Source organism: Oryx dammah, unplaced genomic scaffold, assembly GCF_014754425.2.
Source record: "Oryx dammah isolate SB20612 unplaced genomic scaffold, SCBI_Odam_1.1 HiC_scaffold_28, whole genome shotgun sequence".
In the NCBI taxonomy this organism is placed as follows: Eukaryota; Metazoa; Chordata; class Mammalia; order Artiodactyla; family Bovidae; genus Oryx; species Oryx dammah.
Genome location: NW_024070212.1, coordinates 87127724 through 87151997, shown reverse-complemented (window position 1 = coordinate 87151997; position 24274 = coordinate 87127724). Strand labels below are relative to the sequence as shown.

At 44.1% G+C, this 24274-nt stretch overlaps 1 protein-coding gene across 2 annotated transcripts in view; it reads left to right on the top strand.

The window, feature by feature from the left end:
* The window catches only part of C8A (complement C8 alpha chain), a 78696-nt gene that overhangs the window by 47770 nt on the left and 6652 nt on the right, over positions 1-24274 (top strand). Inside the window, exons 8-11 of one of the 2 annotated variants that reach the window (XM_040231052.1) lie at positions 13695-13820; positions 14955-15112; positions 19215-19437; positions 23339-24072. In XM_040231052.1, coding sequence (XP_040086986.1) covers positions 13695-13820; positions 14955-15112; positions 19215-19437; positions 23339-23490 — 659 coding nt within the window. In that variant the 3' untranslated portion in view covers positions 23491-24072. Of the gene's footprint in view, positions 1-13694; positions 13821-14954; positions 15113-19214; positions 19438-23338; positions 24073-24274 lie in introns of those variants that run through there. The other variant, XM_040231051.1, reaches the window with a different exon arrangement.

Genomic DNA, 24274 nt, shown 5'->3' with positions numbered 1-24274 from the left:
ATTTCCATGACTTTAGGAGATGGGTCATAGAGGATTTTGCTGTGATTTATGTCAAGGAATGTTAGGCAGGAAGAACCCTCTCTCACTCAGGGAAGGGTCAGTCTTTTTGTCTATTCAGGATTTCAAATTGAATGAGGCCCACCCAGTTTAGGGAGAGCAATCTGCTTTCCTCAAGCTACTGATTTAAATGTTGATCTCATCCAAAAATAGCTCACAGAAACACCCAGAATAACATTTGCTCAAATATCTGGACACCCTGGCCCAGTCAAATTGATGCAGGCAATTAACCATCATAGGAAGGTAGTCAAAGGGGAAATCTAGAGGCAGCTGTTAGTATTAACTGCTGAGACAGGTGTGTGAAGTCTCATGTAATGAAACAGCGTATCCAAATAAAAATGAAAAAACAAGCAATCACTGAGTTCTAACTCTGTGGCAGGCAGCATACTGAGTGCTTACATGAATTTCATCCCATTTAAGCTCCCTGGCAATGCTTTGAGCTGTATTTTATGGCTGTAGCCATTCTACAAATGATGAAAACAGGGTACTGAATGATAAATGACGTATCCAAGGTGACACCACCGCTTAGAAGCAAAGTGAACGATGAAATAAGGATTTCTAATTCTTGGTTCATTGCTTCTGTGATATCTCTGGATATTATTTTGCTTATCTTCTTTTTTTAAAACTATTAAACCACTTGTGATTTGAAAGTGGTTAAGTGAGGTTTTAAAAATACCCAAGGGCCTTAGAAAGCATCACTAAGAACAAGCTAGTGGAGGTGATGGAATTCCAGTTGAGCTATTTCAAATCCTGAAACATGATGTTGTGAAAGTGCTGCACTCAATATGCCAGCACATTTGGAAAACTCAGCAGTGGTCACAGGACTGGAAAAGGTCAGTTTTCATTCCAATCCCAAAGAAAGGCAATGCCAAAGAATGCTCAAACTACCGCACAATTGCACTCATCTCACATGCTAGCAAACTAATGCTCAAAATTCTCCAAGCCAGGCTTCAGCAATATGTGAACCGTGAACTTCCAGATGTTCAAGCTGGTTTTAGAAAAGGCAGAGGAACCAGAGATCAAATTGCCAACATCCGCTGGATCATTGAAAAAGCAAGAGACTTCCAGAAAAACATCTATTTCTGCTTTATTGACTATGCCAAAGCCTTTGACTGTGTGGATCAAAATAAACTGGGAAATTTTGAAAGAGATGGGAATACCAGACCACCTGACCTGCCTCTTGAGAAACCTATATGCAGGTCAGGAAGCAGCAGTTAGAACTGGACATGGAACAACAGACTGGTTACAAATAGGAAAAGGAGTACGTCAAGGCTGTATATTGTCACCCTGCTTATTTAACTTATATGCAGAGTACATCATGAGAAACGCTGGGTTGGAAGAAGCACAAGGTGGACTCAAGATTGCCAGGAGAAATATCAATAACCTCAAATATGCAGATGACACCACCCTTATGGCAGAAAGTGAAGAGGAACTAAAAAGCCTCTTGATGAAAGTAAAGTGGAGAGTGAAAAAGTTTGCTTAAAGCTCAACATTCAGAAAACTAAAATCATGACATCTGGTCCCGTCACTTCATGGGAAATAGATGGGGAAACAGTGGAAACAGTGGCAGACTTAATTTTTTTGGATTCCAAAATCACTGCAGATGGTGATTGCAGCCATGAAGTTAAAAGACCCTTACTCCTTGAAAGGAAAGTTATGACCAACCTAGACAGTATATTAAAAAGCAGAGACATTACTTTGCCAACAAAGGTCCGTCTAGTCAAGGCTATGGTTTTTCCTGTGGTCATGTATGGATGTGAGAGTTGGACTGTGAAGAAAGCTGAGTGCCGAAGAATTGATAGTTTTGAACTGTGGTGTTGGAGAAGACTCTTGAGAATCCCTTGGACTGCAAGGAGATCCAACCAGTCCATTCTGCATGAGATCAGTCCTGGGTATTCTTTGGAAGGACTGATGCTAAAGCTGAAACTCCAATACTTTGACCACCTCATGTGAAGAGTTGACTCATTGGAAAAGACTCTGATGCTGGGAGGGACTGGGGGCAGGAGGAGAAGGGGACGACCGAGGATGAGATGGCTGGATGGCATCACCAACTCGATGGACGTGAGTCTGAGTGAACTCCGGGAGTTGGTGATGGACAGGGAGGCCTGGCGTGCTGCGATTCATAGGGTCACAAAGAGTCGGACACGACTGAGCGACTGAACTGAAGGGAGTATTATCGGCTTCCCAGGTGGCACTGGTGGTAAAGAGTCAGCCTGCCAGTGCAGGAGATTAAGAAACATGGGTTCTGGCCTTGAGTTGGGGAGATCCCCTGGAGGAGGGCATGGAAACCTACTCCAGTATTTTTGCCCAGAGAGTCCCATGGACAGAGGATCCTGGTGGGCTCCAGTCCATGGGCTCACAGAAGAGTTGAACACAACTGAAGGGACTTAGCCTGCATGCACACACAAAGTTGTATTATACTCTATATTCACTCCTAAGGGCAGTATTAGGTCAGTTTGAACCTTGACTGGGAATTATAACAGAGAATTCTTAAGGGTTAACCTGACTAGCTACTGATGGTCTGTTCTGAAGCTTGGGTACATTCACAGAGCTAGGAACAAGCATGGTGTGCTGGCACCCAGGGCATGCAAAGAAGTGAGCCTTAAAGACCTGTAGGCCATAAAACATATCTAAGCCACCAATGGCAGGGAGTTTTAATAGCAAATGCTACTGGGACTGACTGTTGAGTCGAGGACTGTGACACCAGATAAGGGCTCAGCCAGAAAGTGCTGTGGTCAATCAGTGATGTCTGTCAGCATTAGAGACTGACCCATGGTGGAGCTTCAGTGTCTTTCTGGCTAGGATAATTCAGTATCCAATCCCACCAATCCTGGACATCCTCCAGAGCTTTCCTTGCACTCTGGAGAGTCAGGGGTGGATTCCTAAAGGGTCTGAGCAGGGACTGAGAACCTCTGAGCTATGTATTTTCTGTTCCTTTACTAGAATGGGACAAAAGCAGCCCAGATGGTTAAGCTGTATATGAGGAATAATTGGGGAAGATGGATGTGTAATCTAAGTTTCTCAAATTTTTCATGTATTCCATCACATTTATATATTATTGCTATTTTTTGCTTATAATTCCCTTTCAGGAAGGTTCTGAGCAGAGCATTTTTCCCTTCTTAAGAGGCAGGAAACAATCTCAGAGGAAAACTCTTTCATAATCCAATCTCCATCCACTCAGCAATCTATCTACTCATCTAGTAAATATTCAGAGAGAACCCATGATTTCCAGAGATATGGGGTAAAACACATAGATCTCCATCCTGGAGAAATATGTAGTTAGTTGGGGGCTAAGAATAATACACTGTGATTAAAAAAAAAAAATTCAGTAGAAGTACAAAGGAGGGAGCACCCCCCCCTTTCTTCCATCCCATCTTCTAGACTCCAGAGACACTGAAACCTGATCTTCTAAAATTAGATGGAGTAGGAGCGTGCCTGGTGGAACATGTAGCTGGATCTTTCTAAGAGGAGAGAGTTGCGTGGGAGTGGCTGAAGCAGCAAGGGGTAAGAATGAGCAACAGGAGAGGAGTGATTCACCCCAAGGCCAGACTTTCTGAGGAGGGCTTGCCCCTGAGGCCAGTGCATACATGAGAACAATCCAGTGTTTAGGTTATTGCAGGAGTGATGATGTATCAGTAACCTGGAAATGTAGTCAGTGTTGGCTTCCAGGAAGCCACAGAGAGGGTGACGAGTCACAGAACAGCAAGCTGCTGGAACCACGCAAAAGTGAGCATTGAGATAGGAGGGCCCCTGCCCTGGACAAGGGACCATGCGCTCAGCCCTCCAGCCCATGGCTCCCCTGGGTCTGTGTTGTACTGAGCTACTTGCTGGTCCCTTGACTTAATCACACTTTCTCCTTGGTGCTGTTCCTTCCCCCTGAGACTCTGTTCCCTTCCTCTCCTTCAGTCTTCATCACCTGGCTAATGCTTACTCACCCTTGGTCTCTGCTCACACAGGATTTTCCAGGCAGTCTTTCCATCCCCCCGGCTCTGGGTTGGGAGCCTGTCTTGGGTACTTCAATGCACCCAGGACATAGCTCTGTGTATATCACACTATTACAACCACCTGCTTCCACAGTTCATCTTGTGAATGTTGGGTCCCTGGAATTTTGCCCTGAGGCTGAGGCTGACTCACATTAGAGACTCAGTGCTTTCTAGCAGGGCTGATTCAGAATCTAAACCCATAGATGCTGGGCACCCTCTGGAGCTTCTCTTATACTCTGAAGAGTCAGAGGTGAATCCCTACAGAGACTGAGTGGGATTGAACAGTGAGGATGGTGAGCTGGGCAGGAACCTGACTGCAAAGGGTCTTGTACTTATGGCTAAGTAGTCTGGGTTGGCCCAAAAGGTCTTTCACTGTTTGCTATCCAACCCAGTCATCCTGAACAGAGAGGCACTAGATTCTAACAAGCTCTGGGCTTTATCCTCAGTTACCATGACAACCAGGCTTCACAGTGATGGATGATATTGATTGACTGACAGACTCCTGGTGTCTTGGCTCTGTCCCCACCCCCCTTAAGTCATTTACATACACATGGAATTGACACCCTTAGCACCATCCTCCTGAATTTATCCTGATTTTGACTTTCCACCTCTATCACTGAAAACAGCCTCAGCCCGAAAGGAAGGTGATGATGATGTCAAAATTACACCCAGGGCGACCCTTAGCTCCCTCTCCCCCAAGTGATGTGGCAAGGAGAAAATGGGCTCTGGACACAGATCTTGGTTCAATCCCTGGTCTACTATTTATTTATTGTATCATTTTGGGCAAGTGGCTGAAACCATCTAAGCCTTGAATTGCTCATCTCTAAAATGGGAAAAAGTGTACATGCTGTGGAATGATCTGTGCATATTAAATAATGCCTGGAAAATTTTTACCCAGCACATAATGTGGATGTTCCATCTTCTTCATTCATTCCGTCTCAGTTTACAGTACAGCTAACACCACAGAGAAGTTGATTAAGAAAATATGTTCATAAACTCTTCAGCCTCCCTTAGCCTCTGATTTTTCCAGTTCAGAATCAGGAGCCAACAGCACAGCCTGTGTATGGTGTGGCATTTCTGGCAGCAGTAATAATAGTAATTCTTGACCATTTTGGCTACTTTCAAGCCAGGAACTATCTGAAGCACTGTACGTGGCATGGATTAACTCATTTAACCCTTAGGGCAACCCTGTGAGACAGAGAGTGTTCTAATCTCCACACTATAGATAACTGTGATATAGAGGTCCAGATAGTCAGTGTGCGTGGACATTCCAGCTCTATTAGTCTCCACTACAGTGCCTGGCCCTCAGCTATCCTCCAGCCTCTAGTCATGACCACAGTCATCTTGTGGGCCAGAGTTTCTCAGGGTAGCCTCTCATCAGGCAGGGGAGTATAAGAGATTGCAGCCCCCAGATTAGCCATAGGAAGCACGGAGTCCTTTTCTGCTTTGTGGAATGAGGGGGTCATGGAATGAAAGTCTTGGTGAGGCCACTGCTACTCATGCCCCATGATGAATGTTTCCTGCAGAGTAGGACTGCCTTGATGAGATGGAGTGGGCCCTGAGTTTGGGTATAGCACACCTCACATCAAACCCTGATTCTTGGGCTTATTAGTCATAGATCTTAAGGCAAGTTACCTAACAACCACAGCAAAGACTAACAAAATTTGTTGAACACTTAATTGTACCAGACACTGGTTTTAGAGACTCATGTATAGAATCCATTTTCATCTCCATTTTCAAATGGGCAACATGAGGCACAGAGAGGCTCAGTCATTCACCCAAAGCCACACTCCCAGGGATGGGTAGAACTCTGCCTCCTGAGTTCACACGCTTAACCCCCACAGTTACTTCCTTTTCTAACCCTAGTTTGCCTGCAGAAAGAGCAAAGGCTCCTGGTCCCATAAGATTGTTTTGAGGCTCTGATAAGATAATGTTGATGAAACAGCTTTATAAAATACCAACTCAATCAAACAGGAGATATTACAAAGATGCAATTTGTATCATCAACCAAAAGAAGACCAGTGACTCTCAAAGAAACATTTTAGAGGTATTGTCTAGATAGGTTGGAATTAGCGCATCCCTGGGCACTTCTGGGGCCTGTCACATGCTAAGTCTTGAAAACCCAAGAGACGACATTTTAAGTTTGCAGAATAATTGGAAAAACAGATCAAGAAATTGACGATTGCCATAGTGCGCTAAATACTATGCTATAGGGAGGCACGGGAATACCATGATGGACACATAGGGATGCCGTGGGGACACAGATACAGGGCCTTTGGGGTAAGGGAATGCTTCCTCGAACTGAGTGGGAGGAGCTCAGGGAAGGAAGTAAGGGGACTTTTACAGGGAACAGCACATGCCAGGGCAAAGTTACTGGCACTCTTATTCTCAGGTAGTTGGGAAGAAGCATGCATTTTAATGGATACACAGAAGCACAGACAGGGCAAGTAAGTTAGCCAACACTTCCCGGCTCATCCAGCCACACACTAAACAATCATCTTTTCCAGTGTTACGGCATGAAATAGACTATACGATTCTTCCTTTCCTTTCTGAGGCTGTCTTTGGGAGCAACCAGTGTAGCAAAGCAACACAACACATAAACCACAGCCACCTGAGTGGCATTTGTTTGTTGCATAGAGATAAATAATGCATCACACCTGCTGTTTCCACTCGATGCTTTTCATCTGAGGAATGACAGAGACTTGCTGCTTCTGGCACCTCAGAAGTCAGGCTGCCTGGTTCTGCCTCGGAGCCGTGTGGATCCAGCATCTCCACACGGAGATGCGAGGTGTGAGGAGAGCTCTCGCACCTGCACACAGCCCAGACCAGGTGGAAAACAAGGAGCAGACGCGGTGGCCGGAGACACGTCTCCTGGGCTCCTGGCCTCCCTGGCGGGCACAGCAGCTCCTCTAGGGACCAGATGAGAGTGTGGAGGACCCCAGGGGTCTCCCAGCACTTCCTGGACTGACCTGCGTCTCCCTTTCTTCCACTCTTGAGTTTAGACCATGTTGGCCTCTCTGAGCAGAATCTTGCTGCCGGGGTCCCCAGGCCTCCTCGTGCCCACCCTCTGCTCTCAATGTCCTCCTCACAATTTGGTTAATCCCTATTCATCCTTTCACACTTGCCTCTGGTACCCTTCCTTTTATACCTGTGCATTTGTTGCCTTCTTTCAAAGTCCTCACCACACAGTACAAGAACTGTCAGCTCACCTATCCATGTCTCCACACCTGGCTGTAAGCGCCCTGAAAGCAAACACTCCCCTTACTCTTCTTTATTTCCCAGATGCCTGGCACACAATAAGAAATTACTAAGGACATGATGAAGTTATCCCAAATGTTCCTCAAGTATTCTGGTATGTTCTTAAAGTTTCAGAATCTTGACTTTAGAGGAGCTCTTAAAAGACCACTTGTCAATACTCCAAACCCTTCTACTCACAAGCACACAGCCAGCTTCTGCTTGGTACCCTCCAGTTGTGGGGAGCTCACTGCCTCACGAAGCAATGATCTCCTTGGCCTCTGAGTGCTGCAGTGATTTACCTTACATTGAGTCTCAAACTCTTTCTCTGTAGCATCTGCCCTTTTGGTCCTAGTTCTTGCCCTTGTATCCCCACCAACAAGCCATTAATTCCTTTTCCTTAAGACAACTCTCTGGGAAGTTTAGTCTCATTCTCTGAGAGAGAAATCTCTCCTTCCTCGTTCCGATAAACATCCCACATCACCTTCAGTTCAGTTCAGTTCAGTTCAGTTGCTCAGTTGTGTCCGACTATCTGTGACCTCATGGACTGCAGCACACCAGGCTTCCCTGTCCATTACCAACTGCCAGAGTTTACCCAAACTCATGTCCATTGAGTCAGTGATGCTATCCAACCATCTCATCCTCCGTTGTCCCCTTCTCCTCTCACCCTCAATGTTTCCCAGCATCAGAGTCTTTCTCAAGGAGTCAGTTCTCCCCATCAGGTGGCCAAAGTTTTGGAGTTTCAGCTTTCACATCAGTCCTTCCAATGAACACCCAGGACTGATCTCCTTCAGAATGGACTGGTTGGATCTTCTTGCAGTCCAAGGGACTCTCCAGAGTCTTCTCCAACACCACAGGTCAAAAGCATCCATTCTTAGGTGCTCAGCTTTCTTTATAGTCCACTCTCACATCCATACATGACTACTGGAAAGACAATAGCCTTGACTACATGGACTTTTGTTGACAAAGTAATGTCTCTGTTTTTTAATATGCTCTACTTCTGCTTACTGTTTAGGTTGGTCATAACTAACCTATCCTCTGTTTAGGTTGGTCATAACTTTCCTTCCAAGGAGTAAGTGCCTTTTTATTTCATGACGCAGGCACCATCTGCAGTGATTTTGGAGCCCCCCAAAATAAAGTCTGCCACTGTTTCCACTGTTTCTCCCTCTATTTCCCATGAAGTGATGGGACCAGATGCCATGATCTTTGTTTTCTGAATGTTGAGCTTTAAGTCAACTTTTTCATTCTCCTCTTTCACTTCCACCAAGAGGCTCTTTAGTTCTTCTTCACTTTCTGCCATAAGGGTGGTGTCATCTGCATATCTGAAGTTGTTGATATTTCTCCCAGCAATCTTGATTCCAGTTTGTGCTTCATCCAGCCCAGTGTTTCTCATGATGTACCCTGCATATAAGTTAAATAAGCATGATGATAATATACAGCCTTGATGTATTCCTTTCCCTATTTGGAATCAGTCTCTTGTTCCATGTCCAGTTCTAACTGTTGCTTCCTCACCTGCTTATAGGTTTCTCAAGAGGCAGGCCAGGTGGTCTGGTATTCCCATCTCTTTCAGAATTTCCCACAGTTTATCGTGATCCACACAATCAAAGGCATTGGCATAGTCAATAAAGCAGAAGTAGATGTTTTTCTGGAACTCTCTTGCTTTTTTGATGATCCGGAGGATGTTGGCAGTTTGATCTCTGGTTCCTCTGCCTTTTCTAAAACCAGCTTGAACATCTGGAAGTTCACATCACCTTAAACATTCCAAAAAGGACCAGGCTTTGGATTTCTTCAACCTTATGCTTCTTCTTGCCCAATCATTCCCCAGTTTCTTTTTTTATCTTATTGTGGTAAGAACACCTGTCACATGATTTACTCTTTTACCAAATGTTTTAGCATACAATACAGAATTATTCAGTCTAGGGACAGAGTGATACAACAGGAACTCTGGAACTTATTCATCTAGGGTAACTGAGAGTTTATGCCTCATCACCCTCTCCCTCTGCCCCTGGGAAACACAATTCTGTGCTTTGCCTCTGTGAGTTTGACCACTCTACATACTTCACACTAAGTAGAATCATGCAGTTCTGGTCTTTCTGTGACTGGCTTCTTAGCATAATGTCCTCAGGGTTCAGCCATGGTGTTGCATACAGCAGGATTTCCTTTTTTTCAAAGGCTGTGTGGTGTCCAGTGAATGTCTCATTTTCTTATTTCCTTTAAAAAGTATAGCTCCCAGAACGTGGCTCCAGAAACTGGTTTCTCTAATCTGTGCAGAAGGAGTGAGGTTATCACTGCCTTTCCTCTATTGATTATAATTTTCACTTGGCGTCACTGCCCTACTGAGCTGGAAGTTATCTAAAACCCTTAGGCCTTTTCTCTGGTTCTCCTGCTAAGCTGACTCTATCCCTTACTGTGCTCATGTACTTGGTATTTTATCTCCAGGACAGGATCTTGTAACTTTCCAATCTGAATCTCATTTCTCGTGCTTGGTCTGTCTGTTCATCAGCCTTCTGAGGGCTTTTTGGATCCTGGTTCATTTTCTAGTTCCTTCTGCCTGGGTAGATACAATGAGCCTGGCTGCTAGGTCCTTATTTAAGGCATTAACTAGGAAAAGGTGGAGGCCACCTTGCTGTGACAGGTCACCGGAGGTTCTCTGTAGGACGATAGTACTTAATATCTGATCCCAGATGCACTGCATAGGTTTCATACGAGATACTTGTTTAAAATATCATTTGCTAATTACTCTGAAATACAGAATCAGAATCGAGAGAAGTGGGGACCTGGAACCTGTTTTCAATAAGCACTCCAGAAGATCTCACTATGTACCCAGGTTCAGCAAACATCAACTCCAATTCACTGAGTTCAAAAGCCTAAAGCAAATGCCAGTTTGATCTGGTCCAGAGCTGACATGTAAGGAGTCAGGCTGCTGAGATGGGGTGGAGCCCTGCCAGAACACCGCCTGGTCCTGTAGTCTGTCCACTCATGCCATGTGCCCATCTGGGCAAGTGTTACTCAATCATGCTGGACATACTTCTGCTCTTCCCCTCACCCTCTCCTCTGCTCTCTGCATCTGTCACTCTGGCTTTGTGTCTTAGCTTCTATACCAGCCTCAAGTCCTGGATTTTGGCATCACATTTGACCTCCCGCAGGCCCTATCCCAGCTTACTGGTCTTGGTTTTCCATGGGTGCTCTCTAGACGGCTCTGACTTGCAGTACCCATGACTTCTGGCAAGAGACTCCTCTTCTAGCCCTGGTGTATCGAAATGAGCAACTCTCAGATCCAACTGAGTCTTCACTGACTATATGGCCCACATCTACTATCTTCTCAAGGCCAGGACCTTACTTGTTCAGATTGGCATCATATTTATATCAGTTTTATCCTCAGAGTGTCTACCTTGTCCAACATACAGTATGCCTGGGATGGTAATAGTAGATGATTACTAAAATTTTCAGCAGAATTTATTCTGATGAAATAACTGGAATTAGTGAAAGTACCACTAATTCTTCTAAGCACAACAGACGTGTTTGAATCTCAGCTCCACTGTTCTTTTTACCTGTGTGGTCTTAGGCAAGACAATTAATCTTTATGAACCAAACATGTCACAGCTAAACGTGAGACATGTCAGGTAGGTGACTAAGGATACTTTTAGCCCTCACGCTGTGTGGTTCTTAAGTCACAGACCTCCCCTTGCTGGCTGGTACCCTCCTTCAGGGTCCTCAGGAGGCAATTCTTTGCAATCAAGCCTTACTGTAGAATTCGCTTCTCCCAACAGCGCCTGCCAAGCTGTCGGCAGACCCTTCATGAGCATAATCACTCCATAGGCATCCTCCAGCCCCCACTAATCAGCCCGTCCTGTCACTTTAATTCAGCAGCACTCCACTACTCACCTAAGTAATCACTCTGGCTTCTGCCCATGAATTCCTTTCATCCACTTTTGTTTATCACTGTTGAAGCAATTTTTAATCAAAACAATTAAATATGCTAAATCTTCCTCAATTAGTAGTGCATTAAAAATTAAAAGTACTTGAACGGAAATGGCAGAAGAAGCCGTTTGCTTGGTGCTGAGTGCTAGTACTTAAAGGATCACTTCTCCCAGAAACTCTCAGCTCAGAGTTATTCAGAAACCACTGCGCACAGAGGCTCAGAGAGCCCTGGCCAAAAGAGGCCTGGGGATGAACAAGTCTAACTCCTTCTCTCCATAAATGGGAAACTGAGACCCCGTGAGATTGGGGACATTTTCTCAGTTCATACAGAGTGTCAGGGACTGGGATGTGTTTTGTTTCACTTTTTAAAAAAAACAAAATTTTATGCTATAAATTTATATACTATATAATACTATAAATTTATATACTATAAATTTAAAATATACAGTATGATGATTATATATATATATATGAAATGATTATCACAGTCAAGCTAATTAACACATATTCTTCTCACATAGTCAGGTGTGTGTGTGTGTGATAAGAGTACTTGCAATCTACTCCCTTTGCAAATTTCCAGTTTTCAATACAGTATTATTAACTAGAGTCGCCAGGCTGTGTATTAGCTCTCTAGGTTTATTTCTCCAACACAACCGCAACCTTGTGCCACATCTCCCCTTTTGCCAACCACCTCCTTGTCCTGGGAAACCACCATTCTACTCTCTGCTTCTATATATGTGACTTTTGTAGAGCTCATGATAAGCACGATCGTAAAGTTTTTTTTCTTTTTGTGTATGACTTACTTCATTTAGTATAATGTCCTCTAGTTTCATCCACATTGTCCCAAATGGCAGGATTTCTTTACATTTTAAGGTAGGATCTCTTTATATGGGATATATCTATAGGGTGTGTGTGTGTATATATATATGTCATACATATATATACACATATATATGAGCTATACAGAGTATATACATATGTATACAATTTTTAATATATAACAATTACAAGTATTATATATTATAATTATATTATATACACTAATACATATAATTATGTTATCACACATTATTTATATATAAGTATATAACATAATTTATATAATTTAATGATTATATATAAGTTATAATTATATATAACTATTTGATCATTATTAATTATATAATATGTATATAATTATTCTATATATAGTAATTTCTTTGTCCATTCATCTAAGCGACTGGGATTTGAATTTGTGATTCCTGGCTTCTAAGGTTCTTTCCATCAGAAGCTGTTACCAAACAATTCTTGGCATTCATTTTCATTCATCAATCATTTATCCTAAGAGTATTTATGGAGATCCTCCTCCACGGCACTCTGACAGAGTGGTAAATAAGATATAAATGCCTGACCTCATAGAGTTTAGTTTCATAGGAATGCCAGCAAGTAAACTTGCTGCCCAAAAGTCCCTTGAAAATATTGAATCTAATCTTTAGCTTAACTGAACTACAACCTAAATGATCTTTCCTTTGTGGTTGCCGGGATACTACACTGACTAGTTAAAATTATTTATAGTTGCAATGAAAAGCAATGATGTGCTGAAAATACAAACTCAAGTTCACAGCCTTCAGAAGACTTTAGCTACAGAGGAAATTGAACTTTGTAGCAATGGTCAATATCTTGCTCCGGTCTGCTTTTCCAGCCTTATCTTGCCACTTGACCAAGGGTTGGAAACCCCAATCTGTTCACCTACAAGCTGTAGGATTGGGGGCAAAATGACATCATTCATTTGAGAATTATGTTCTTCATTTGCAAAATGCAGATTCCTCAGCAGCTCCTCAGATATAGACAGGCAGCTAACGTGGGCCTCATGGTTCTCATGGGTCAGAAGTCAGGCAGCCTTCCCATGGAGATTTATCAATCTTCTAACAGCACCTAGCCTCTCTGAGGTGCAAAGAGGACCTGGGCAAAAAGAATTGGGACACAAATGATCATTCAGGCCCAAACAAAGCACATGGGTATCTTTGAAGAAAGGGGGACGTGTTCTGATTCAAAAGTGCTTCACGGAAAAATGGTATTTAAATTGGAGCTTGTGTGGACTTCAGAATGACAGTGAAAAAGGAGAGAGGAAGGGGCAACATATGCAAGATTGGTGCCAATCATGGGCCAGGCACTGCACTAGGCACAGTGGTAAAGGAGATGGATCAGACAGAATCACCTTCTCAAGGAGGCCCCGTGGAGAATGTGCAAAGGAAAAGGAACAAGCACTTTTGACCAACTAGCATGTGCAATGCATATTCCTTCTTATTTCAAGAATATTTGCATTGGGACCGTAGGGAAGAAAACACTGAACCTGAGTTAAAGAACAGGGATTTCAACCCAGATCTCATAGACTCTAAAATAGAAGCTAGTTTTTACTACTGTGAGCTGGTGAGCTATGAACTAATATTATGAGCTGGTTGTACATATTCACTGTCTTTCATGTCTCAGCATTCTGTGTTTCTCTGCTTCCTGTTGCAGGTATTACCAGCACTGAAATCAAGAGATGCTTTGGAGTCTCTTTGGGCATTGAGTATTCAGAGAAGATACAAGCTAGAGAAAGTTTATCATTAGGACCCTGTAAAAAATCTGGAGATGGCAAACTAAGCAAGTATTCATAATGGGCTTCCCCCAAAAGAAGCCAGATTCCCCCTTGGATACATAATCGAGGCATATATATTCTTCCCAATTGATTCCATTTCAGTTGATGGTCACACTGTGTATCTGCTGAATACCCCAAACCAATGACCTGTAGTGACCCTATTTTGAATCCCAACATGGGCTGAGATCACCTTAGAAATGCCTGTCTTCCTATTTGTACAGTGTCCTAGATTTCAAGCACCAAAGATCTGAGTAAGAGCTGGGAGGAAATGCATGTGCAGACAGAATCTGGAAAGTTAACAATTGAGATCAAGTCCCATCAGGTACAGCTCAGAGGGAGGACACAAGTTTGCTGAGAGATAAAAATGTGGTTACCAAGTCCAAGTTCAAAGAATAATTATTAGAGAAAAATTGTGCAAGAATACTTTATAACATCTCCTGCACAGGTGATGATACATGCTCATGTATTAATTCATTCATTCAACATTATTGAGTCATTTTTTTCCAGGTGGAAGACACACAAGATGCAAGGATGCTGAAATAGTTTATAATAGATGGATGAGTAGATGAGGTTCAAGTTACTTCCATTGCCCTGGGCTACTCATGTCTCAGGGTCTTAAGTCAAATACTTCTCTCAGTTGCCTTTTTCCCTCCTCCCTCCATTTACCTGCCAAGATTTATCCATTCTTCTAGGTAACTGACTTTTTACCTGACCACCTCCCCCCTCCTACTGTAGATCTGACCATATCTTTCTCTGAACCCCTACTGAGAAATCAGTTATAGCACCCATAATATTTGGTTGAAGCTATTTGGCATATAGTAAGCACCAAGCAAACATTTGGCCTGTAAATGAATACATGAATTAATCAGTCATTATCCATTTTTCCATCTTCTCCCTCCTCCATGTTGGGTTGAGCTGTCTTCCCAGGGCCTGCTCTAATCCAAAGGATGAGTCAATTTCCAAGTGTTGGTGCTTCTTTTCTGCCTTGTCCTGCTAGTTAATTGAGCAAGGTAGAAGACTGGGAGACAGCTTTAAGGAGAGCACTTAAACTCTGTTCCCAATCTCATCTAGTGGAGCTTGCCAACTGGTCCTTTGGCATCTAAGGAAATGCGCTAATGTGATTATTCTCTCAATGGTAGCTGAAGACGAGAAGGCCATGGGAGTGGAAGACTTCATTTCTCGGGTGCGCGGTGGCACCTCTGGCTGGGGAGGTGGCTTGACACAAGACACCAGCATCATTACGTACCGTTCCTGGGGGAGGTCATTAAAGTATAATCCTGCTGTTATTGATTTTGAGGTAAGTCTTTTCGCAGTTGAAGAAACTCTAGGTCCACAAGGAATGAAAGTGAAGCAGACCAGATCATTTTATATTTCTTATTATGAGTCCATCAAAAAACAAGATTAAATGTAACGGCACGCTGAACTGGTGGCCTTACCCAAGCCTGACTACAGGGATGTGTGATTCTATGTGCAGGCCACAGGAGAGCTGGGGTCACAAGCTTACTATCTGGTTAGGGTCTAGTGTTATACTAGTAGTCCTAGAACTTCTTCAGGAGTAGGCCACCTTATAAAAAAAAGCACTATTCCCATTTATACATAAAAGACTTTAAAAATCACATCTGTTAAGTTGGAGGTTGGCAAACTTTTTTCTGTAAAGAGCAGATAGTAAATACTTTAGGTTTCTAGGTTATATACAGTCTCTTTCATACAAGTTCTTCTTTTTCTCCAATCTTGTAAAAATGTTAGTCATTATTAGCTCAAAGGTCATACAAAAACAAGCTGTGGGCTTAGTGTGATTTCAAGCTACAGTCTGCTGCCCCTGCTCTACATGATCTCATCACGATGACCTCTGGCACAGACAGGATTCTCCCCATTGAAAAGATTAGGAAACTGAGGTTCCAAGTCATCGAGGGAATCATTTAGGGTCACAGAGCCCATAAGTGGAAGTACTTGGATCCAAGACCTTTGGACTTCATGTCCAGTTCCCTCTTCTCTCTATTCTAGCACTGTCCTTACAGCCATGGTTCTCAGCCACTAGGGTCAATTTTTCTCCCCCAGGAGACATTGGGCAATCTGAAGACATTTTTGCTTGTAACAACTGAGAAGATGCTATTGGCATCTAGGGGCCAGAAGCCAGGGAGCCTGCTAAACACTGCCCAATGCACAGGGCAGCCCCCACAGCAAGGAAACACCTGGCTGCTGGTGCTAACAGCGCCAAAATTGAGAAAGCTTGCCTTAAGTCTCCAACCCCACAAAGGAAGCAAAGTTGTATTCAAACTGTAAAGCAAGTAAATTGTTCCACCAGTATCATCACACTATTCAATTCATATGCAAGAAAACCCAATACTGTCTTTTGGGAGAGAGAGCTTGAGTTTAGGGTGAAGAAGATGTAAGCCATTAGAAAATGAGAGTTGCATTTTGGGCTTTTAAGTAAAATATTATTGTTTTCTTGCCCATTTTTCCTGACCTTTGCTCATTTTCTATATATAGGTAAAAATTCCAGGTGTGGACACATTCCTTCTCTTTAAAATATATACAAACAGTTAAACCTAAAAATCTATTACAACACCCTCTTTTCTATGAAGAAAGAGGTCAGATGGATTAACCTTGATTTCATTTCTTCTCCAATAAGTAAGGGACCATTTTCACGCACCTGTAATTCACATAGGGTCTGAAAATTGCAATCATCAAGCTATTAGTGATTTGGGCAAAACTGTAAAATTGATATCAGGAGTAATATATCAGCTTTCATGGGCAAGAGGTAAGCTCTTTGTTTGCTTTGAGCAAAACATCCAAGGGGAAGACTGACGTGCATGATTTGGAGAAGACTCAATACTGTCTTTTGGGAGAGAGAGCTTGGGTTTGGAGTGAAAAAGAGGTAGTTTGGCTCACAGATCAGCCACCTTTTTGATGTGTGTGTGTGACCTTGGATGAGTTACTTCATTTCCTGAGGCTCAGGGTTCTGCTGTGTAACATGGGGATAGTAAAATGTTATATCTCAAAGTTAGGGAAAGAGATATCAGTACTTAGTGAAGTCAGATAAGGAGGCAGGTTTGTGGAGGTTAAGGAAGCTGGCCAAATCTCAGAACTAGAAAATGGCACAGCCCAGCTGGAGCCAAGACTGACTGATTCTAATGCTCAGGATCTCTTCACAACCCGTGATGACCCCTGGAAATTTGGATTCGATGCATGAGGCTGTTGGCAGGTCATAGAGCAGGGGATTGATGCAACTAAAGCTGTGCTTTAAACGAAAATGCTCAGAGACAGATAGACAGATAGACAGTTAGACAGTTAGGCAATCAGACTACAGACATGGAGGGGAGGCCAGTTAGAGAGTTATTTGGAACTTGATGCTCAGAGTGGAAAGAATCTTTCACTTGCATATTCCCAGAGCTTAGCAGTGTCTGTTTAAGGCAGGTGCTTAGATTGAGTGAACACAGGAATCTGGCCATGTGATGATGTTGCTATGGTATACATTATTATATGTTATCTGTTATTTTATAGTGTGTTATATCACACTACTTTCCTTCTCTGATTTTTTTTTTCATTTGTAAAATGGGAACAAGACCATTGCCAATAGCTTTCAAGCTCTAACATTTTAAGAATCATTTCCCCAATCTTCTTCCCTCTTTAAGTCCCACCAGCCCTTCCACACCCTCTTCTTGAGGATTCAGGGAATAGAAAGGAGAGATGGAGGTCTGAGTTCTGGGCTCCCCCAGAAGGTCAAAGGGAAGCTGCCCAAAGGTCCTGGCTTTCTCTGGAACTAAAAGTCATATTTATCCAGGGCAGTCCATTCTGCACCAGTTTCCTAACAGTGGGGCCAGATTCCCTGCACTTCCAGTAATGGTCTCCTCCCCTTGGCTGGGGGCCCAGCCAATCCCAACATGACCAGCCAGGTGACCTCAGCCACAGCCCCTGGTCACAGGACAAGTTTTGTTTGCCACAGGTCTCTCTGTACACATTTCCAGGAACCCACTCAAAGCATGGCGAGTGCCCTTCCTGACCTCTGATTCTTGAGAAGTAAGTTTGCTCCAGTAGCGTTCAGTCCCATCTCAGAATGGCTCTGCAACCTTGGCAAATCCTTCCTCTCTCAGCTCCTCAGGTTCCTCTCCTGTAAAATGAGAGACCTGGGAAAGAATTTTCATGTTTATGTGTTTAAAAAATAGTGTTATAAGCATATTGCAGATAATCATATATACATGCAGTTAAAAAAAATTTTTTTTTACTATCATCACATCTAATAAAAGTGGTGCTTTATTTTATTCTGTTCTTCCTCTTTGCAATGGTATCTCACATTCATTATTTCCTTAGATCCTCACGTGAATTTTAAGTTATTATTCCCATTTTATAGATAATGGGGTTCAGGCTTAGGAGGGGCAGTTCTGGGCCACACAGCTGAGAAGTGAGCGGCATTCATTTAGCTGTGACTGTGTGACAGCCCTTGCCTGTCTTTCAACTTTAATCCTCTTGATAAACCAGGAGTGTAGGACTATTTTTCTCGCTTTACAGATAAGGAAGGAAGGCTCCATGTGTAAAGGGACAGAAATCACACAGCTGGAAGCAGAGCTGGGATTTGAAGCCAGGTTTTCTAGCCCCCGATTCAGTCTTCTCTGTTCTAGCTGTGACTTTCCAAGCAGGAGTTGACCACCCTTGCCCCACTAGGGGATATCTAGCAATATCAGAAAACAGTTTTGGTTTTCATGGCTAGAAGATGCTATTGGCATCTGGTGGGTAAATGCCAGCAATGGTGCTAATGATCATACAATGCACAGGCCAGCCCATCCCTGCCAATAAAGAGTTATTCAGCTGGAGATGCAATAGTGCTGAGGCTGAGAAACCCTGGACTACATTCCTGCCTAGCATGGGCTGCTGCAAATATAAGAGAACCCCAGCATACACACAGGCAAACCCCACACTCACACCATTAGGGGTTGTGCTCAGCAGTGGCAACACAACTGCCTATCAAGAACTTTATTAATCCCTGCATTGAAGGCTGACAATAAAACATACACATAGACATGTAAGTACTTTATACTCTTCCTGCCTCCTAAGAATGCTGGAGTGGGTGGATGAGTTGGCACAGCTAGCTTTTGGGTTCTTGTCTTCCTCTGGGATCTGGGGACCACAGGTTTCAGAGTTATGTAGCACCATGTTCAGTATGGTCCATTGTGTGTGGTACTGAGCTGGTCACTCAAACACTCTTCAACTCTGATTCTTCATCCATGGCCTGGGAAACCTAATACCCGCTTTACAGAGTGGCTGCTTGGATCTAAGGCAACAGGATAATCTGGCATGCCTGGCATGCAGCAGGCCTTCCCAAGGCTTGATGACCAGTTCTTGGGCTCTGGGAGGCTGTACAGAGTCCAGGGTGCAGTCCTCTGTTCTTTCTGTGCCCACAGATAAGGCCGATCCATGAGATACTGCGGCACACGAACCTGGGGTCCCTGGAGACCAAGCGCCAGAACCTGCGGCGGGCCCTGGACCAGTACCTGATGGAATTCAACGCCTGCCGCTGTGGGCCCTGCTTCAACAATGGGGAGCCCATCCTTGAGGGTACCAGCTGCAAGTGTCAGTGCCCCGCGGGTCGCCAGGGCCTTGCCTGTGAACAAATGCAGTCAGAGGGTAAGGGCTGTGCATCCTCACTCAGCTTCTAGCCTACTCCAGCTCAGAGGGTTCTTGGGGTTCCTAGCCTCTCTCCTCTGTGCACTCTTGCCCACTGCTCTAGGAACCCACATTCTGAGCTCTACGACTGACCCCTGCGTTTACCAGTTCTTATGCTCTCTCCCTGCTATCAGGACCCTCTCTCAGATGAGAACAGTTTTAGACCGAGGCGCATATGGACAACAGGGCTCATTTCTGGAGGGATGTATTCATTTCCGAAGGCTGCCACAACAAAGTATCAAAAATTGGGTGGCTTATAGCAATGGAAATGTATTGTCTCAGACTTCTAGAAATCAGAAATCCCATTCTGGGTGTACTGGCCAGGCTGCTTTCTTCTGGAGGCTCCATGAGGGAATCTGTTCTTACTCCTAGCCTCAGGCGCTTGTCAGCAACACTAAGCATTCTTGGCTTGTAGCTACACCATTCTAGTCTCTGCCTCTGTCTTCACGTGGTGGTCTCCATTCCACATCTCTGTTTTCTTATAGAAACACTAGTCATTGGACTAGGACCTCCCCTAATCCAACATGACATCATATTAACTTGATTTTATCTTCAAATACCCTATATCCAAATACGGTAACATTTGCAGGTAATGGAGTTGAACATCAACCTATCTTTTGAGGGGCACTATTCGATCCACTACAAGGGATAAGTAAGTTGTCATGACTAAACACAAGCTTGTGGCAAGTAATGTAATGCTTAAGGTTTCAAAGTTAAACCTATTAAGCTGCAACACAAAGCAACTGCATCAGAAAAAAAGTTTCTCAAATGAGGGTCCAAGTCCCTTAAAGATGAAGTCTAGAGACCTGTGTGTGAATCTCAGCTGTTTCACTAACTTACTGATATGCTGATAATCATTTCTTCTTTCTGGGACCCATCTCTCTCATCTATGTTTCCATTTGAGCTTCAAGACTCTCTATGCATGTTTTAATTCATAAGCTTCCAATTTTTCCATGTATACTTGTACACAGAATGATGGTAAAAATATAGGCTACCAAATTAATGTATACATCAGTCTCATTTGACAACTGCAATGATGAAAATGTAAAGAAAAATAATTCTGGAAGGGTCTATCTAAGGTTATCTGTAAAACAAACTATTGAGGCATGGGGTAGATGAGATAGGATCCTGGTTTTAGAGTGAGATGATGGTGGGTAACAATTTTATTGATGGGAGTGTTGTTCTAAATGGGAGGCAAGATAACACAGCTGTGGTGTCAAATAGGCCTTCACATCCCAGTGGTGCTAATTTTCATGTTGGGTAGGCGTCCCCTGTAAAGTAGGGATGATGTTGGTACCTGCATCACAGTATTGTGTGGCAAGCTCATTCATGTAAGAAAAAAGAAGAGAGAACTCTCCTGGTAGAAGACCTGTCCTGAGTTGGAGCTAAAGGGAATATAACTGGGGTCCCAAGAAGCTGCCTGATATCCTGTAGGAAGAATTCCAAGAGGGGTAAGCCAAGATGTGAGTCAATTCTAGAGTCCGTATGAAGGAAGAGGCAGAGAACAAAACCCAATCAGAACAATTACATGGGCCAAGCCTGGTACAGTTTCCTCATGGGAACTGGAAAAAAAAGAAACTGCCTGTTAGGTGTGTAAGTTGGAAGATACACAGAAAATCGTGCAGGGTTGATACTGCCCAGCTCCAAGGCCCAGGGATTTCTTAACTTTTCAAGCAGAGTTTGGACTGCGTTTCAGCTCCCATTTGCCTCATTGGCCAGGCAACTTTCCAGAGGAACCAAAGGTCAGTGAACAGAAAGAATAACAAATTCTGCACCAGGCACTATTGCAACACTTCGTGTGCATGAACTCCTTTGTCCCTCCAAGAATGTGATGTTGTCGCTGTTCAGTTGCTAAATTCTATCTGAATCTTTGCGACTCCAGGGACTGCAGCACGCCCTTCAGTATCTCCTGGAGTTTGCTCAAAGTCGTATTCATAGAGTCAGTGATGCTTTATCACCGCAGTTCCCAGATAAGGATACGGGGGCAGAAAGAAGGTGAAAGAACTTGCTGGGTCATCTATCTGGGGAGAGTCAGAGCCAGCGTTTGGATCCAGGTGATCTGATGTTAGGACCCAGGCTCTTAACTGTTACATTCTATTAATTTACATTCTAAGACAGGGGTCCCCAACCTTCAGGCTGTGCACCTGTAGGTGGCATTAGATTAGAAATAAAAGTGCACAATAAACGCAATGCACTGAAATCATCCTGAAACCATCTCCCCTGCACCCCGGTCTATGAATAACTATCTTCTGTGAAACTGGTCCCTGGTGCCAAAAAGGCTGGGGACTACTGTCCTAAGACTCAGGACATGTGGGGAATGAGGGCAGAGAGTCTGAGATGAGTGCAATGACTATCTCTTTGGGGGGTGGACAGGGAGGATATGGTCCAAGTGCTGGTTATAAGGTGACCTGGTTTAAAAGAACAGATGTCCGCTCTATCTGGATGATTAGAATCAGAGCATGTCAAGGGCCCCTAGAGCCAGGGCCTTATTTGGATTCCTGTCCACACAGCATAGTGCAAAGGGAACAGGGGGTGTGGACTGCCCAGAGATGCCTCGCCAGCGATCCAGTGCTGGGCTTGGTGGTGACCACACTGAGTCACATGAGCCAGGGCGGGCACTAGAGAATGGGGACATGATAACAACAATCTAAGGGGTGGCAGGGCACAGAGCGCTGGGTCCTCCTCACAGCCCTGCTTTCCCGGCAAGGGTAAATTCAGTCAGTTGCATTCAGCTCATGGGGGTTCCATTAACCTTGTTCTAAGCAGGGTATGGACCTTGGGTGGCCATGAGGCTATCAGACTGAACTTTCAGCCAGACAGAGATCAATCTGGCAAGGAAATCTAAGGCTGGGGAATCAGCCACCATGGAGACCCACTAATGGAGGGCCCGAGGGATTTTCCCAGCAAATCTTTGCCTGTAGGGACCAAGCCACAGAGGTGAGAGGAATAGAGAACGCTGCTGTGGCTGCCCCACCAGGGAGTATAATTACAGAGCTGGAAGGGACTTGAAGATAATCTAACCCAATGGTATTCACACTGGGATCTGACGAAGCCTGCGGTCTCCTAGGGGCTGCCCCAGGGGAGCAGGGAAACCTAATAGACACCCCAGCTACAAATAGGACAGCTTCACTTTCATCTGACTTCCATGTCGGGTCCCATCCAAGATTTCATTTAAGGAAAAAACAACAACAACAACAACAGTAATGAAAAAAGTTATGATGGAAAAACCCCATTGGATGAATCCATCCTTTTCCTTTACAGAAGTGAAAACTCAGGCTAAGAGAGGAGATGAGCTGGTCCAGAGGCATACAGACAGTGGAAGGCAGCAGTCCCAGGCTGGAGGGATTGTGTAAGCTGGGTTTCTAGAGACAGTGCATGTTCAGCACGGGTTCTGATGCTCTGTGCAGAGAATCTATCAACCACTGAGGCTCCATCAGAGACTGAGGGGGTTGGTTTTTGAACCCTCATTTAAAAGCCCAGTAATCCTTTCCCTAGGGATGTCTGGCTGGCCTTTGTCTGTGAAGCTCTAGCTGGGATGAGCTCCCTCTCTGCACACACTTCACTGGCTTGGAGTCATTCTTCCAGAGGCACATGCCTCCATGCCTCTCTCTGCTATCCATCTTCCATGGAACCGCAGGTTCCAATTTCATGAGATGGGCTCCCAGTGGCCTCTTCTCACTCCACTCAAGAGTTTCAAATTAAGTGTGAGGCAGCAAGCACAGAGGTCTTGGTTGGCTACACCCAGGCATTTCCCCAAGGAGAGAATATAGACCACTCTAGGGCGGTAGGATGGGCTTCACTCTTCACTATCCGAGCTGCTGCTGGTATGCTAACCTTGTTCCCCGGGAAATCATCCTTGCAGGAGCCAAAGCAGATGGTCGTTGGAGCTGCTGGAGCTCCTGGTCGGCTTGCAGATCGGGCACCCAGGAGAGGAGGAGAGAGTGTAACAATCCCGCACCCCAGAACGGAGGTGCCTCATGTCCAGGCCACAGGGTGCAGACCCAGACGTGCTGAGTGCCTCCGGGCCCAGGCTGGAGTGGGCACAGAAGATGTCACTGCTTGTGCTGACCAATGGATACAGACCTCACTCAGCTGACAGAAGATACCCATCAGCATGGACTTTTTCTTTGTCCTGGACCAGACTGTGCCATCAATAATCAACAGTTCTATCACCCACATAACTCAGTCAAAACTGGGTGTTGAGAGTTAATTAGAGGTTAGCTGCTCATGGCACTTTGGATCATCCAAAAAGAAAAGAAAAGAAAAGAAACTATCTCCATGTCTTAGAGGAACTTTTAGGATGGTGGAGGGACAAGGCAGGCAGATATTTTTGAAACCATCAATTACCAATAAAACAAAGTACCATGAAAATGGTCTCAGTTCTTTGATAACATTTGTTCATTTGGAGAACCATTATTAGTTTGCAAGATAAGAAGACATACTGAAACAAACAGAAAAGTTAAAGACTGACTCAAGTTCCTTCAATTTTCCTTCACTGGGACTCAACATATTCTTGTATTCCTTCAACTAATCTCTCGTGTTTGCTTGAGTTCTTACCACAAATATCACCTTTCTCCCACTTATTTTCTCACAGCACACTAGTCTTTTCTTTCATTGCCTTTTTCACAATTAGTAATTATATACTGGATCCCACATTTCCTGTGACTATTTTTGACCTCTCTCCCCATGGATGGTAATCTGGAAGGCAGGGATCAGCTTTGTCTCATTCAGCACTGCGTCCCCAGAGGTCAGGGCTGTGCCTTGAATTGGAGGGAATTAACAAGCATCTGTGGGTGAA